The 14,826-nt window shown below is 42.0% G+C and overlaps 1 protein-coding gene across 3 annotated transcripts in view; it reads left to right on the top strand.

The window, feature by feature from the left end:
• Positions 1–6,336, top strand: part of cgnl1 (cingulin-like 1) — a 31,200-nt gene extending 24,864 nt beyond the window's left edge. For 2 of the 3 annotated variants that reach the window (XM_067589853.1, XM_067589845.1), the window contains exons 13-19: positions 445–606; positions 731–820; positions 3,395–3,478; positions 3,696–3,820; positions 4,225–4,333; positions 4,473–4,636; positions 4,737–6,336. In XM_067589853.1, the coding sequence (XP_067445954.1) occupies positions 445–606; positions 731–820; positions 3,395–3,478; positions 3,696–3,820; positions 4,225–4,333; positions 4,473–4,636; positions 4,737–4,887 (885 nt within the window). In that variant the 3' untranslated portion in view covers positions 4,888–6,336. The remainder of the gene's footprint in view (positions 1–444; positions 607–730; positions 821–3,394; positions 3,479–3,695; positions 3,821–4,224; positions 4,334–4,472; positions 4,637–4,736) is intronic. The other variant, XM_067589862.1, reaches the window with a different exon arrangement.
• Positions 6,337–14,826: the final 8,490 nt, after the last annotated feature.

Raw genomic sequence — 14,826 nt, 5'->3', positions numbered from 1 at the left:
TAACGGCCAAATATTTGTTTCAGGCGGGAAATAAGGTTCAGATGATGAATTTTCGTTGTCGTAGCATTAAGCAAGAGGGCAGTTGTTGGTGGCGCTGCTGCTGAATGAACACAGGAGGAAACGAAGAAGCAATTAAATTGTTGGTCATTGCTATTATACTAACACTAAAGCAGGGTGACATGTTGAGCACGGAGATGGACTTTCAACAGGAGAGCTGGGTTCAAGTCACTTTTACTGCTGAAGTATTTATAGCATACAGAGGGTCCTTTAATGAGACAATGAACCCCTGCTAGACCAGTTTCACTGATCCTCAGGGATCAAAAGTGTGTCATTATTTATCCAGGATGCTTGAATGTTTTAGAAATAAAAAGCAATGATGGTTTCCATAATTTTACAGGTGTTGAAGTATGTTAATATATTAAAATGTCTTTTCCCTCGATGTAGCTGTCACGACGAGAGGAGGACCTGCGGCAGTGTAAGCAGGATCGAGACGAGGCCGTGCTGAGGGAGAGGACATTGGAGAAAAAGGTTGAAAATCTGGAGGTGGAGGCGCAGACAAACGCCCACACTAAAGAAGATAAATCTCGACACATGAAACTCATGGAGGTACATTATGATGTCAAATAGAGCAGCTGATAAAAGTTTTGTCTTTAGCAGACGTGATTTTACAGAACCACACTCAGACAGCAACACTTACTGACCACACAGATGTAACTGCTTTGTTCTGCAGGACAGGATTGTTCAGCTGGAGTTGGACCTGGATGAGGAGCGTCAAAGTGGAGACCAGCTGATGGACAGGATAGACCGAGGAAGAGAGCAGGTACAACACACACACACACACACACACACACACACTCAACACATTCTCATTATCAGTGCTCACCTGTGTCAGTGACCTGCTGTCCATGTTCACTTTAGTTCACACAGATGTGTCTCTATTCCATCTCAACCTGTAAATGATATCCAGATCTCCTGTTGCTTTGTCTTCCACCCCTAACATCATGACTACAGCCACTAATCTCTGAATAAACACCATCATGTGACCCACACAAAACAGTTTCAGGCCTCAAATATAAACCTGCATGATTCCTATGTAGGTTGAAGGGTTATATCAGTGCTTTTGTGAACATGCACACACTCAGGTGTGTGTGTGTGTCTTTACATTCAATTTCCACACTCCAAAATGTCCAGTTTATTCGTGCTCTGAATAAAGTGGACAGGTTATTGCTTTGTAAGATGATCTTGCATAATCATTCAGGTTGGCAGCCTGCCAACGTGGTCTACGAACGTCTATCCAATATTCATGCATCAGTCACAAAAGACCTTTCTTAATGCGGAGGCCGGGCCAAAATATGCAAGCTGCCAAATGTCTCAAGTTTTCAGGTTGTGGAGTTCACTTGGAAATTACGCCCTGTAACTTCATCTTTTCAGAACAAATCCAGTTCTTGTGTTTGATCTCAGTTTTTATATCCTCGCAAGCAAATGCTCCAGTTTTCCTTCCTCGCTGATAAAGCTGCTGACGGAGGCGCTGTGAACTGACATTTAGATGAAGTGACTGTGCTTTTAGGTTTGTTGTTTGTTCGTGGGCGAGTGCTTACTAATCAGAGGGAGGATGTTGGCTCTGGATTTTTTTGGAATAGCACTGTAATGTAGCAACCCAAATGTTTTTGTAGTTAATGTATGTATCTTGTGTAACACATGGTCCAGACGTTTGAAACTCCATTATGTTAACTATAAAGATATGAAGTCTCAAGGTAGGCCTGTAAGATTTGTCTTGGTTACAGGTTTCCCTCAGTCTGGAACTGACACATATTCACAGGTACTGATAAAAAATTTTAAATAAAGTGCGTAGCGACATCAAGAGAGGCTTAGTGTGGTCGAGTATAGTATTTAAATCTCCTTAAATGGTTTCCCTTTAAAAAGAAAATACTGGCAGAGAGAAAAGAGTGGCATTGTGACAAAGTGGCATTGGTTCAGCATGAGGCTGAGGTTGGTTGTCAAGGCAACACTCGAGCTTTGTGCAGTCAGAGTGGAGTAGGTTGAGTGGCCGTGGTGTGTGTGTGTGTTTTCCTGTGCACACACACACACGTGCATGCGGGGTAGCGGGCGTGTGTGTTCTAATGTCTGTGGGGAGGAGAGGGGGGGATGTATGGCTATGGGGTGGTGGGGTTGCGGCAGAGGCAGCAGGAAGAACACCTGCGTCTCTCCTGGCACCAGGTGCTCCTCTCCTGTCTAAATGAGAGTAATCTCCCCTCTCCTCTCCTGCCGTCTCTCACAAAGCAGATTAGTTTCGCTGTATGTTCCAGTCTGCTGATTCAGCTCCCTCAAGCACTGTGCTGGGTGCACCAGTTATAGGGGCCATCGTTCATCAGAGCAGCCCACTGTCACCCACTAATTGGCATAAAATATCACCAATTCAAAGCTCCTCTCACAAAGAAAGAACCATCACCGCTGTATCGATTAGTTTTCATCCTCCCTCTCTTTTGAACTAGGCTTTCACTGAACAGTCATGTTCATTCATTTAGTTTCTTATCCTCAGTGAGTTGATACACAGTGACACCAGACTGATATTAAAGGAATAGTTTGATATTTTGGGAATTACGCTTATTTTTGCCGAGAGTTAGATGAGAAGATTGATATCACTCTTGTGTCTGTCTATTAAATATAAGGCTAACAGGCACCTAGCTTAGCATAGCCTGGCTCTGTCTGAGAGTAACAAAAACAGTTAACACATAATTACACATAATTGTGTTAAACCACAACTTCTAATTTGTACATTGTGGTTTTTGTACAGATTAAACAAATAAGTGTTTTTTTGTTTGTTTGTTTTTATCCTTGGACAGAGCCAGGACAATCGTTTCCCCCTGTTTCCAGTCTTTATGCTAAGCTAAGCTATCTGTCTGCTGGCTTTAGCTTCATATTTAGCAAACAGAAATAAAAGTGGTGTTGATTTTCTCATTAAACTCTTGGCAAGAAAAAATAAGAATATTTCTCAAAATGTTGAACTATTCCTTTAATGTTTACACACCTTACACAAAAGTCTTGCCAATCTAAAAAAACTGAAACAGTTTGTACAGGCTGGAAGCCAGCAGCAATATATTCTCTGCAGAAACTACTGTTATTGATTTTTTTCCTTTTTCCTTCTACAACCTTGTGTCACTGAGACGTGACATTAAGAACTCAACAAAAGGTGGAATGCTGCCAAACTAGAAAATCCAGCTCACCAATTAACTACGTCCTTTTCAGCGTTAAGTCTTCTATTGTTTTGCATTTTGACTCACTGAGCGCTACAGTAGGTTTCTGTTATGGGTGAGACACAGACAGTGTCTGATAATAATTGTCATCAGACTGTGTGGGACCGTAGAGATGACAGTGTCTGGACTCGGCTTGACAGGTGGAGCAGATGAGGAATGAACTCCTGCAGGAGAGAGCTAGCAGACAGGACCTGGAGTGTGACAAGATGGCTCTGGAGAGACAGGTACACACTCTCCTGTCTGGAGGAAACCAACTACACACAGTTTTACTCTGCAATCTCAGACCAAAGCACCAATTCATTTCATTCATACATCTCCTCATTATCATTCTGTTTCTCAATCGATTTGATCCATTCCCACATCAGTTTCCAAGATTCATTGTATAAACAGACATTTGTCCAGTCAAGCGTCTAACTACTTTCTTCTTTCTGACCTTTCTAGAACAAAGACCTGAAAAGCAGAGTGTCTCATCTAGAGGGCTCCCAGAAGTCCAACAAAGAGGGCCTGGTAACTCAGCTGGAGGATCGCATACAGGAGCTGGAGGAGAGACTCGAGGGGGAGGAAAGGTGAGGTGAAAGCCTGGACTGGGAATAGAGCTGAGGTGTGCTGTGGTTAACGTGATGGAAGAGGAAAGATTTAAGTGGAGGTTTGAAGGAGAAAGGTTCATTAGGCTGGATATGACAGCTAAATAATGACTTCAAGGTTTAAGATGGAAGTTCATACTTAGACACTGATGGATTTAAGTCACGAAGTTGGAGCTTGTGTTGGAGCAAGATGGATTTAATTAAGATAGATCTATTTTTCATATCGTGACTTTTAAATAATTTTCTCATTCAGTGGAACCGTCTGTCTCTCTCAGATTATTCAAACCTTGTAGAGAATCGTACCAACTCTTAATTTTTGTTGTTTTAAGTCAATATGATGTGCTTCTTTACATGTATGATGATGCATTTCAATGCATGTGTTGCAGGGAGCGTGCCAACCTGCAGCTGGTGAACCGCCGGCTAGAGAGGAAGGTGAAGGAGATGATGATGCAAGTTGAGGAAGAGCATCACTCAATGCAAGATCAAAAGGACCAAGTACGTAAAATACTCTCTCATGTTCATAATAACACTCATTCAGTACAGAAACTGAATGGAATAATCAAACCTTATATCCGCCTTTTATCTGTATTTGTTGTTTGTTTTTAACCTGCTGCATGTTGTTTCCTTCTTGAAGTTGAATCTGCGTCTGAAGGCCCTGAAGAGGCAGATGGATGAGGCTGAGGAAGAGATCGACCGACTGGAGCACGGCAAGAAGAAGCTGCAGAGAGACCTGGACGAGCAACAAGAGGCCAACGAGCAGCTCCAGAGTCAGCTCAAAGCTCTGCGAAGTGAAATCAGGTAAAAACATGCAGAAAAGAGACAGATCAATACTTTAAAATAAGAAGATCCTTAAAAATAGATATTCTTAGTATCTTAATGTTTTCTCTGTCTCTCACAGGCGTAAGAGCAACTCTGCTCCACTCCTCAACAACCTGGACGACGACGACGACGATGACATCAGCACTGATGGGGAGACGTACTTCAGCTCATCCTCGGGGTACAAGCGCTCGTCAAGTCAGGACAACATGTTGTCCACCTTCACTTTGTAAACGAACCCTGAGACCGAGGATAAAGCTGCTTTCTATGCATCACTGTTGGACCAAACGGCTGGAGATCCAATCTGAAATAAACTCATCTGTTCCATGTGCTTCTGGAAAAACTGTAGATATTACCCTGAAACAACTGTGTGAGACTTTTCATCCTCATGACATGGTTTTAAATATTATTTGAGTTTTAAGTTCACATCATAATCCTGGATATCTGGGTTCAAATTCTGTGTCCATTAAATTCACTCAGTATTATTTAAGCAGCTCTGAGATTATTGGATCGTATCCTAAAAGTCTGTTTAACCCGTCCCGTAGAAATACAATGTAAATACTGTTTAACTTCATATGTCTACATTCCCACATGAAGTCTTACCTGAAAGTCTGTCAGTTCTGTTCTGAGCGGATTTTCCTTTGTTAACAAATGGATTACATGTGCTTGTCATTGATTATTCTAGCATTAGTAAACTTGAAGAGGCACTCTCTTAATGCACTGTAAAGCAAACAAAACCAGTACTGCCTTTGTGAACAATATGAGGTTATTAACCCCACTTTTTTATGCATATCAAATATCTGAATATTAACTTTTGTATCATTCATTTAAATGAAATATATTTACCTTTTTTTTAATGAATGAAGATCAAATCCGACTATTTGAAGTGAGCAGAGCCAGGGTGGTTTTTTTTTTATTTATTCATGGTTGAATATACAAAATCCTGGCTCAGTGAGGTTTTTAGGGAACAATACATGAGGGACTTTGTACACATCCATTTTTATACTATTTTATATCATTGAATGACCAGCAATACATCCACTGAATTGTTACCTACTGAAATACATTCACATATGTTACTCCTAATAATAGTGACATTACAGTATTGCTTAAATATCTACTGGGAAGGCTGTGTGCTTCATGCGATCATGTAGTGATGCCTTAATTAACTTTCCTTCTTTGTTTTTTTTTTTAATGTGATTATTGATTCTGAATCAGACTTCTGATCAGTTGCAGTTGGAGCAGTCACTGCCCTGAACAAAGCAGTAGATATCAATATCATTTCATCTCAGAAGACTGGAAACACTGATTTAACTTCTATCTGGTGATTTGTTTTCTCCTGAATGGGGCAGTGTTAATACTGAACATGCTTTTTTTTTGGCCTCATACATGTGTATTTGAATTGTGCCACTGTGTACATAAGACCTTACAATACCTGCAAAGAACATGTCTGGGCCTCCTTCAATATTCCTTTAACTGAATGAGGGACTCACTTCAGATGAGATCAATTGACAATCGATGTTTTGCTACACTGTGATGATTTGCACTCTCTCACTAATTATGCCCGAGTCTGAAGCCTGTGGAGGGAGAGTAGAGTAAGACAAATTCTGCCACTACCTCTCTGTACACATTTATATGTTCATAAATCCTGCTGAGACTAAAATAAAGTTACTTCCACTTAATCTCATACCTGTATGCTTTTTCTTTTGCTGAACTGTGCCTGACACCTGACTTTGAACATTCAGTACCCCTCCAGTCAAAATATTTGTTTTTCTTCTTGTGCCTTCAGTTGAATGTTTGAGCTTCACTCTGCAGAATGATGTATGTGCAGAGTTTGACACTAGAAGGCTGTTTTCACATTCATCTGCTGAAAGTGCAAAATTTTTCTGCTTTTATGGAAAAACCCATAATATTTTTTTTTATATATGTCTTAAAACATGTCTGGAAGAGATCTTTAAAAATAACTTGTTCATAAAGTTGATAAAAGGATGAGTCTTTGCATTTAGCACTGACATCTTCTGATAGAATCTCTGTATTGTCAAACCAGCTGTCAATAGCAGCTCTTTATCGTTAATTATGTCTGTGCGTCAGTATTTTTCCTGCTGGAACATATGAAGTGTCCTGTGTTCGGGTCTGATCACCTCTCAACAGAGAGCTGACAAACAAACAAAAACTGATTCCTTGTGTAGAGCATTTAGATCACTTTGTACAGATCTGTTTGCACTTTTTTTTTCTGTTGATCCATGTCAAAAAATCTACCTCCATTATGTAAAACAATAAATTATATCCTCCAAAGGGGGGTGAATACTTTTTTTTATAGACGCTGTATGTTGCTTTGGGGCCAGAAGACGTTCATTACAGACAGATACACAGTTAGAAAAGGAGGTGAATAGATTGAGCTTTCTTATTCTCATTGACTGACTGGCTTTTGTTGGCAGGGCATGACCTTCATTTGTTGCTATTCTGTGTGGAACAAACAAATCAACCTTTCAAGTGCCACAGTATTATCTCTCTCTCTTCTGTGTCAAGCCAAGCAGTAAACTAATAGGGACTGCAGGCCGGAGGGCTTAAAAGGGGAAAGAAGTTGTGTATGCTTAACAAGGTGATCATTCTTGGGATTCCTTTATGTGCTTGAGTGACTTCAACCAGAGTGAATGCTGGGAAATAAAGAAGTAGACAGCTGAGAGAGTTGTCTTGGAGGGGATTGTGGGGGGTTTTTTGAGGTGGAGAGATAGATTTTTGACAAGCTGTTCGTTTTCACACGGAGCTCTGTATCCCACAGTTATAAACAGAAACATTCAAGTTTTACAAGTCTGACAGGACTCTAGAAAAAATTCTAGCAGTTTAGAGTAGTGGACAGGGAAAAAAAACAAAACAACTTGGGATCATTTTTGCAAAAATGTCACAGTGCAATGCTGTCTCCTAGTGGTAATTACGGTAAAGACACAAGGTGTCATACTGTAGTTTTGGTTCCCTGTGATTTTATAAAACTATTGAGGTGATATAAGATCAGAAAATAACAAAAAATAATGTTAATGAGATTTAAATTTTAAGATTATTTTGTTATTAAACCAAGGTTAGATAAAAATTGGGATTTGTAGATTTTGTGAGTTCAAGTAAATTGATGCAAAAAAAGCAGTCACTGTTAATTGATAGGCATAATTATTAATGTATTTCATTCATTTTAAACAGGTAAGAGCATGAACAATTAAGTGGTTCACAGTTCACATGGTTTGTAAGTGGGAGTGATGTCTAGTCTTTATCACCAAACTGTCAGACCTCTGCAGACAAAGAGGGAAGTCTCCCACACCAGCAGCCTGTTTATTTCCTAGATACTTCCATCCTGATGATGAATAGTTTTTGTGAGTGATTATAATTTATGTCTGGTTCATAGAATTGAATTTAAATAATGACCTATTTGAGTTCTTTAGTCTGAACTATTGTCTGAGTTTGTGATCACAGTCTTAAAGCTTATTTTTTGGCCAACACCCACCAAGTTTATTGTGTTCTTGTTTTAAGCAATACTTATAACATTACTCAGGTTCAGTATAGAAACACCAAACTAAACATATGGTGATTGCCTTGGGCAGTGAATCCTTTCAGCACAGCAGGACAAACCTGCTTTCAGGGGTTGTGTGTTTAGAGTCACTGTCATGGGATCTCAACTTCCATGTGATCAAAACATAATTTTATTATGTAACTTTCAACTTTCAATTTTTATAAAAGTAACAAAGCAACATTATTTCCAGAATTAAAAACATTTATAAGAGGGACTTTTTTAAAGGTATACCTCCATCAGAAATTACAGTAAATCCTTCCACCCAAGCAAACCTCACATCAAATGAAGTGACTGAATATTAGATCAGTGTCAGATTGGTCTACTGTGCGTTTTTATGATTACATTTTATTGCATTGTAAAAATGCTTCACACAACAGTGTTATCACAATATCAATCATTGTAAGCCTGAGCTACAACAGAGAGGTGAAAAGAAAGAAAAAAAAGCAGCGATGAACTAATCGATAATTAAAAATTAAAGATCTTAAAAACGACACATTTCATACAATTACTGTTATGTACAGAGTACAAATCCACTGGTGATATGTAATACACAGAAAAGTCAGAAACCTCCCAATTTCTCCATTTCACTTATAAATCACTGAACAAGTGATTTATTAGGGCCTGTCATAGAACAATTTTCCATTAAAACATTAGTTTTTCCATATTACATACTAGAAATTGATTGCTTTAACTGTCCTTCTGGCTCATACAGGCTACAAAAAGATTCCTTGTAAGTAATCCAAAATACACAGTCCTCATTTGTGCAAAAATCAATTCCACGATTCAGCCAAAGACAATAAGGCCTCAGCAGTGTGAGTTAGACAAATCAAGTGGGTATCTTCCAAAGTTACTATGTTTTTAGTACCAAATCCCCTCTTCGTGTCACTATCCTTCCATCACTGCTCAGCAAAGAAAGTTGGTCAGTGGAGACACGAAAAGGGAATTTCACAATAACAAGATTGCAACTTTGGAAGGTACCCACTTGATTTTTCTCACTTAGGCTGCTCAAGTCTCAGTTGTAGTGATCAGTAACACTTTCAATGTAAATATAGGTATGTGTGTATTGTTTTAAGATAGACTTGATAAAATGTGAACGTATCCTTTAAAGAGTACACGTTGGAAGGGAAAGGAAAGAAAGGAAGTTTGTCCAGCAGATTAGATCTATGTGAGTTCAAGGTTCCTTCAACCCCAAACAAATGGAAAGGAATGCACATACATTTCAGCTACCGATTGCTTTTTAAGTTTGCCACTCATTTCTGAAAACAATGCAGCATTGTGAAGCAGGATCATTTAATCACAGACAGCACATTCATCAGTCAACAGTTGTAATGGCGCTCTTGTGTCAAGCAGTTACTAAAACACAAGTCAACCTGAATTCCAAAGCTGCAGGGATACTGAGCAGACATCACCTATTGCTGTTGGTTTCAACAGATAAATCCAACTCAAGCAACTGCTCCCACACAGGACAGAAGATGAGACACCTGAACTGTGCTGTACTGTACTGTAACCTGCCTGCAGTGACATACAATACATGAAACATATTACTGGGACAAAATGAACTCCTACTTATCACTGTTTTCATCTGGCAGCTGTGCACATGTTGCTCATCAGCTTGTTGGCATATAGGAACTCTGCTAGGGAGCAGACTGGATGAGTACAATATTTTGCTCTTTCTCCGTCATGGGTAAATCGAGAGTTATGAATGTAACTAAGGTTCTATGAATTCTGGATGACTGCCAGAGACGGTACGAAATACTTGGATACGCATCGCATGCATGCGCAAGAGGTCGAGTCATAATAATGACTCGACCTCTTGCGCAGTAAGCAACCTGATAAGGGAGCCTGGAATCCAGAAGTTGTCTCCTACAGAATCTTCTCATCAAGACTCCAAGTGACAGTGAACTCTGGTGGTCATCCAAAATTCATAGAACCTTAGTTACATTTGTAACTAAAGTATGAAAGGGGTATCCAGGTATGAAATACCTCGATGATCCATACCAACAAGGTCATGAGGAATCTGTACTGACCGAGCCTCAGTTGCAGACCGAAGGAGCAGACAAAACCACTGTTGCCACAGGATTGGGGGCGCCACATTAACTCTGTAGAAGCAGGCAAAGGTACAGGAAGAAGCCAAGCAGCTGCAGCACAGATGTCACTCAGTGGAACACCTTTCAAGGTGGCCCAAGAAGTGGAGACACTCTTGTTGAATTGACATTTCACTGGGGGGACCTGGAGGCTCCTGAGCCTGTATACTTGAAAATATGGTATCGACAACCCAGTTCGAGAGCCTCTGTTTTGACAAAGCACAACCCTTCCTGTGCCCTCCATAACAGACAAACAGCGCATCAGACTTACAGAACCCAGCCAACATATCTATGCAGTACTGTCTCAGAGCCTCAACAGGACAAAGCAGACTGGCATTTGGAAGCAGTTCCTCCTCCCTTGACTGCGGGGTGAAAACTGCCAAATTGATAAGCTGATTGATGTTAAAAGCTGAAAGCTTCTTAGGAAGAAGTGAGGGGTTGGGCCAGATGGTAACCCCAGACCCATCAGAATTCCAACAGTCCCTGGCAAAGGACAGGGCATAAAGCTCACCAACTCCCTTTGCAGATGCAACAGCAAGGAGAAAGGCAGTCTTACCAGACAGACATTTGAAGTCAGCATGTTCCAGGGGCTCAAATGGAGGGGAACACAAAGATTCTAGGACAACAGGCAAATCCCATGAAGGCACCCGTACAGCATGTGGGGGCTACAACTGGAGAGCACCTTTCAGAAAATGGCTCGACAGAGGATGTGACCCCAAAGTTCCACCATCCACCAAAACATGTTGAGCGGAGATGGCAGCAACATACACCTTAATGGTAGAGACAGAGAGCTCCTTATCCAGCAACATCTACAAGTATTTGAGCAATGTAGGCACAGAGCAACGCTCCGGGTCCACATGTTGATCCCTGCACCAACTGGAAAAGAGTTTCCACCCATTGCCATACTGCGCCCTAGTTGAGGATGCATGAGCATTGATTATGGTCAGGAACACAGCCTGATTGCAAGAACTCAGAGCCCGGGCCTTCAGCGGCCAAACGTGCAGCTGAAGCCAATCCGGGTGAGGCTGCCAAATACCCCCCCCCCAACTGTGACAGAAGATCCTGTCTCAGTGGGAGAGGCCGAGGCACAGGAAACCATATCTTTCCCAGCCAGTATGGAGCCACCAGTAGCACTGTGTGGTTGCATCTGTTTATTCTGTGAAGTGTCAGCATGAGTAGTGGAAGCAAAGGGAAGGCATATAAGAGGCAGTCTGGCCAGGGGTGTGCCAGAGCATCCTGCCCCAATGGACTGGCTGGTTCTGAGAGGGAGAACCACAGCGGATAGTGTGTCAATGTTTCCGAAGCAAACAGGTTGACATCTACTCTGCTGTACCTCTCCCAGATCACTATCCTGCTTTCGTGCCTCTTGGGGTCGAGGCCCAAACAGTTGATACAGATCTGCAAGGTGCGCAATGAAAGCAACCCCCCTGGCTAGCAAAATTTCTGTTGCCAAGATCCTGCCCACACCCAACACTTTCAGCACTTTCATCCAGCCCACATACTGCGTGGAATGGTATGTTATTGGTAGGTCAACCAAGAACAAACGAGATAAATCAGAACTGGCCCACATTCAGAATACACATACCTGAGAGCACCTCGTCTTTACCAAAAAAGGCCCACATTTGATTTGGGACATTTTGGCCATATTTACCATTTTACATGTGGGCCATTTCAGGCTCACATCTGCTATTCTATCTGGGCCTAAAGGGATGACTGTTGTTGCTGCTTTCAGTTTGCCCAGCAGCCAGAGGAACAGGCCATATGTTATCCTTGTGCCTCTCCGAAAACAAGAGACAAGGCTTAGGATTTTGCCCACCCTCTGCAGGGAGGGAGAGGCTCTCTTAACACTGAGTTGAGGGCAACACCGATGAACATGACTCACTGACTGGGATCGAAAGAGCTCTTTTCAAAATTCACAGTGAGCCCCAGCTGGGTCCTGTGGGTCAAAAGAGTTGTTGTGTCACAGATTGCCTGCTCCTGGGTCGGAGCACATATCAGCCCGTCATCCACGTAAGGGGGAATCTGCATGCCCCTGGCCTGCAGAGAAGAAAGTGCTGCCATACTGCACCAAGGTTTCCCACCAGAGAGCCAGAGACCTCAGAGGGTTGTTGACAACAGTCATTCTGACATCATTGAACTTTGTGGGTCGATGCCTGAACTGGATACTGTGTCCCCTGAAAAAAAAAGAATAACACTCAAGGGTCCGAAATCAAGGCCTCCCAGCACCTGAGATGTTGTGAGGAGAAATGGCTGGTACCTGGATTTTGGGAGTCAAGCATGACTCCCATGACCTTTGGGTGGCTTGGGGGGTCAGTTGGTAGCGGCCCCATTTTTGGGGGCCCTATCCATTGAAATCAGAAAGGCAGGCTGTGGGGGGACCGTTGGAGGTGGCCCTGCTGAAAAGAGGCGCACCTGGCTTTTGAGGGACTCTGAGTGGTGGCTGCAGGGCAAAGAGTGCTGGTGTGTCTTGGTTTAGGCAAAGGTGCCTGGTGTAAGTCAGCAAACTGTTACTTGACTTTGTTCACTTGGGCACTACACTCCAAGGTCTGTTGGGCTGCAGGCCCAAACATCTGGTCTGGAATGACAGGCAGCATGTGAAGTGTCTTCCTGCACCCCTCTGAAAAGGGGGACTGGGCAAGCCACACTTGGCACCGGGCTAAGGTCGAAGTAGCCAAGCCAAGCTCTGTGATCATGAAAGCAAATGCCCGGAGAAAGGCACCACTTAGGCTCTGTTTTGGGGGTCTCAACCTGGGCAGTCTGGAGACTCTGCGATAGAGCTAGAACAAGGTGGGAAAAAGAGTTTCCAAGACGTCCCATCCAAGCTGCTATATCAGTCTAAGGGCTTCATCTGGAGATACAATTAGAGAAGTCTAGACCATATTGGGCGGCATCCTTCATAGCAGCCAAAGCCCTGCAGTCACTCAGTAGGTGGAGGAATGCTTTGGGGTCTGGCCAGCACCTCTGAAGTTCATCAACGTAGGGCTCAGATGGTGGAACTCTGAAGGCAGATGGTTGTGGGATGTGCTTGTAAAAGGCATTACACAGAGCTGCCTCTACAGGGGCAGCATCCAGACCAAGCCATGAGATGGACAATTGAATTGCTTGCTTAACTGTGGAAAGACCTGTCTCAGCATCCCTCAAGGGGTCTGCGCCTGTGGCACTTAGAACCTGAAGGAGGGCTGAATGCAGGCATTCTTGAAGGAGGTAAGCTAGCCTCAGTGATGCAACTGTCAGACCTGGCCAACCTTGTGGTCATCTCTGCAAACGGCATGCAGCTGCAATAAATGCAAGCATTCTCTGTCAGTGCCTGCCTCAGGTGTTCGATGCCAGGGCACAATGGGCATCTGTCATGGCCATCCTCTGGGCTGTAAACCAAATTTGGTGGTGATACAGTCTAAGTCCAAAAAGTAGATGTCACATTACTCTTCAGTTTATGCAAATAAGCAAAAAATCCATCATGACAGACTTTTATGGTCCAGTTGGCTTTTTTGTAGAGCACATTGAGCTGGACATGTGTGTAAAATTTCAAGTCAATGGAACTCATTGTGTGGGTGTCCTGGCCTTTCAATTTTTTTGTTTTAGAATGTGAATTATAGCGCCACCATCTGGCTGATTGGGCTCATATTTCCTGGGAAGCACATGCATATTATTTCCAGTTATTGGGCCAAGTTTCATGTCTCTTGCTCATTCCAGCTCATGGCAATTTGAGCCGTGGCACAATAAAACAAATAATAATAATAAACCGGCACAAACTCAATAGGATTCTACCCTTTCGGTTTGAACCCTAAAATACAGTCAGTGAATATCATATGTTTATGAGAGAGGACTTCCACATGACATTGGATTTGGACAGAGTGACTGGCAGTAAAGAAACACCATTTGTTTGATTTTCGGTTACTAATTAACTTCTAAGCCCTGTAGAAATTACCCATTATATTATTCTTGAGATTTCTTTTCATATTTTGACATTAGCTAACAGTATATCTTTGTTGAAATATAATGTACAGCTCAACAAGGTATTGCCAGGTGACTTAAGTATCCATTCTTCTGAGTCTCTAGTTTCTATTAAAAGGGAGTGACTGTAGGCCATTCATACAAGGAATGTGATCTGGCCATCGGGATGATTGTCTGTCTGTTCCTTAAAGATATTTGACAGGATAAGCTGGTGTGTTCAGTAAAAACAGATGAGGATAAATTCATTGTGTGAAGGTAAAGCTGTGTGGCAGTAGGTTACAGTGACATTAAAAAGTAATGTTTGTCGTGCTGTCTTCCTTTTCATTTCTATCCCCTATCAACTGTATCAATAATTTATTGGCTATAGCAACTCCTGCACAAAGTAAGTCACCTCATGTTTCTTTAGTATAAACCTGTTTCTGGCTTTCTTTAATTTGAAAAGGGCTTTTTTCTTCTTCTCACTGTGGTTGACCAAGCTCTTGACAAAAGGAAAGAAAATATATTTAAAGGTATATTTTGTTTATGAATACAGTAAAATAGGCAAATTGTGGTAGAATAAATATTCTGCAGTTGTT

Source organism: Thunnus thynnus, chromosome 1, assembly GCF_963924715.1.
Source record: "Thunnus thynnus chromosome 1, fThuThy2.1, whole genome shotgun sequence".
NCBI classification, from domain to species: Eukaryota; Metazoa; Chordata; class Actinopteri; order Scombriformes; family Scombridae; genus Thunnus; species Thunnus thynnus.
The sequence above is the reverse complement of the archived record's forward strand: the minus strand, read 5'-3'. Positions and strand labels throughout refer to the sequence as shown.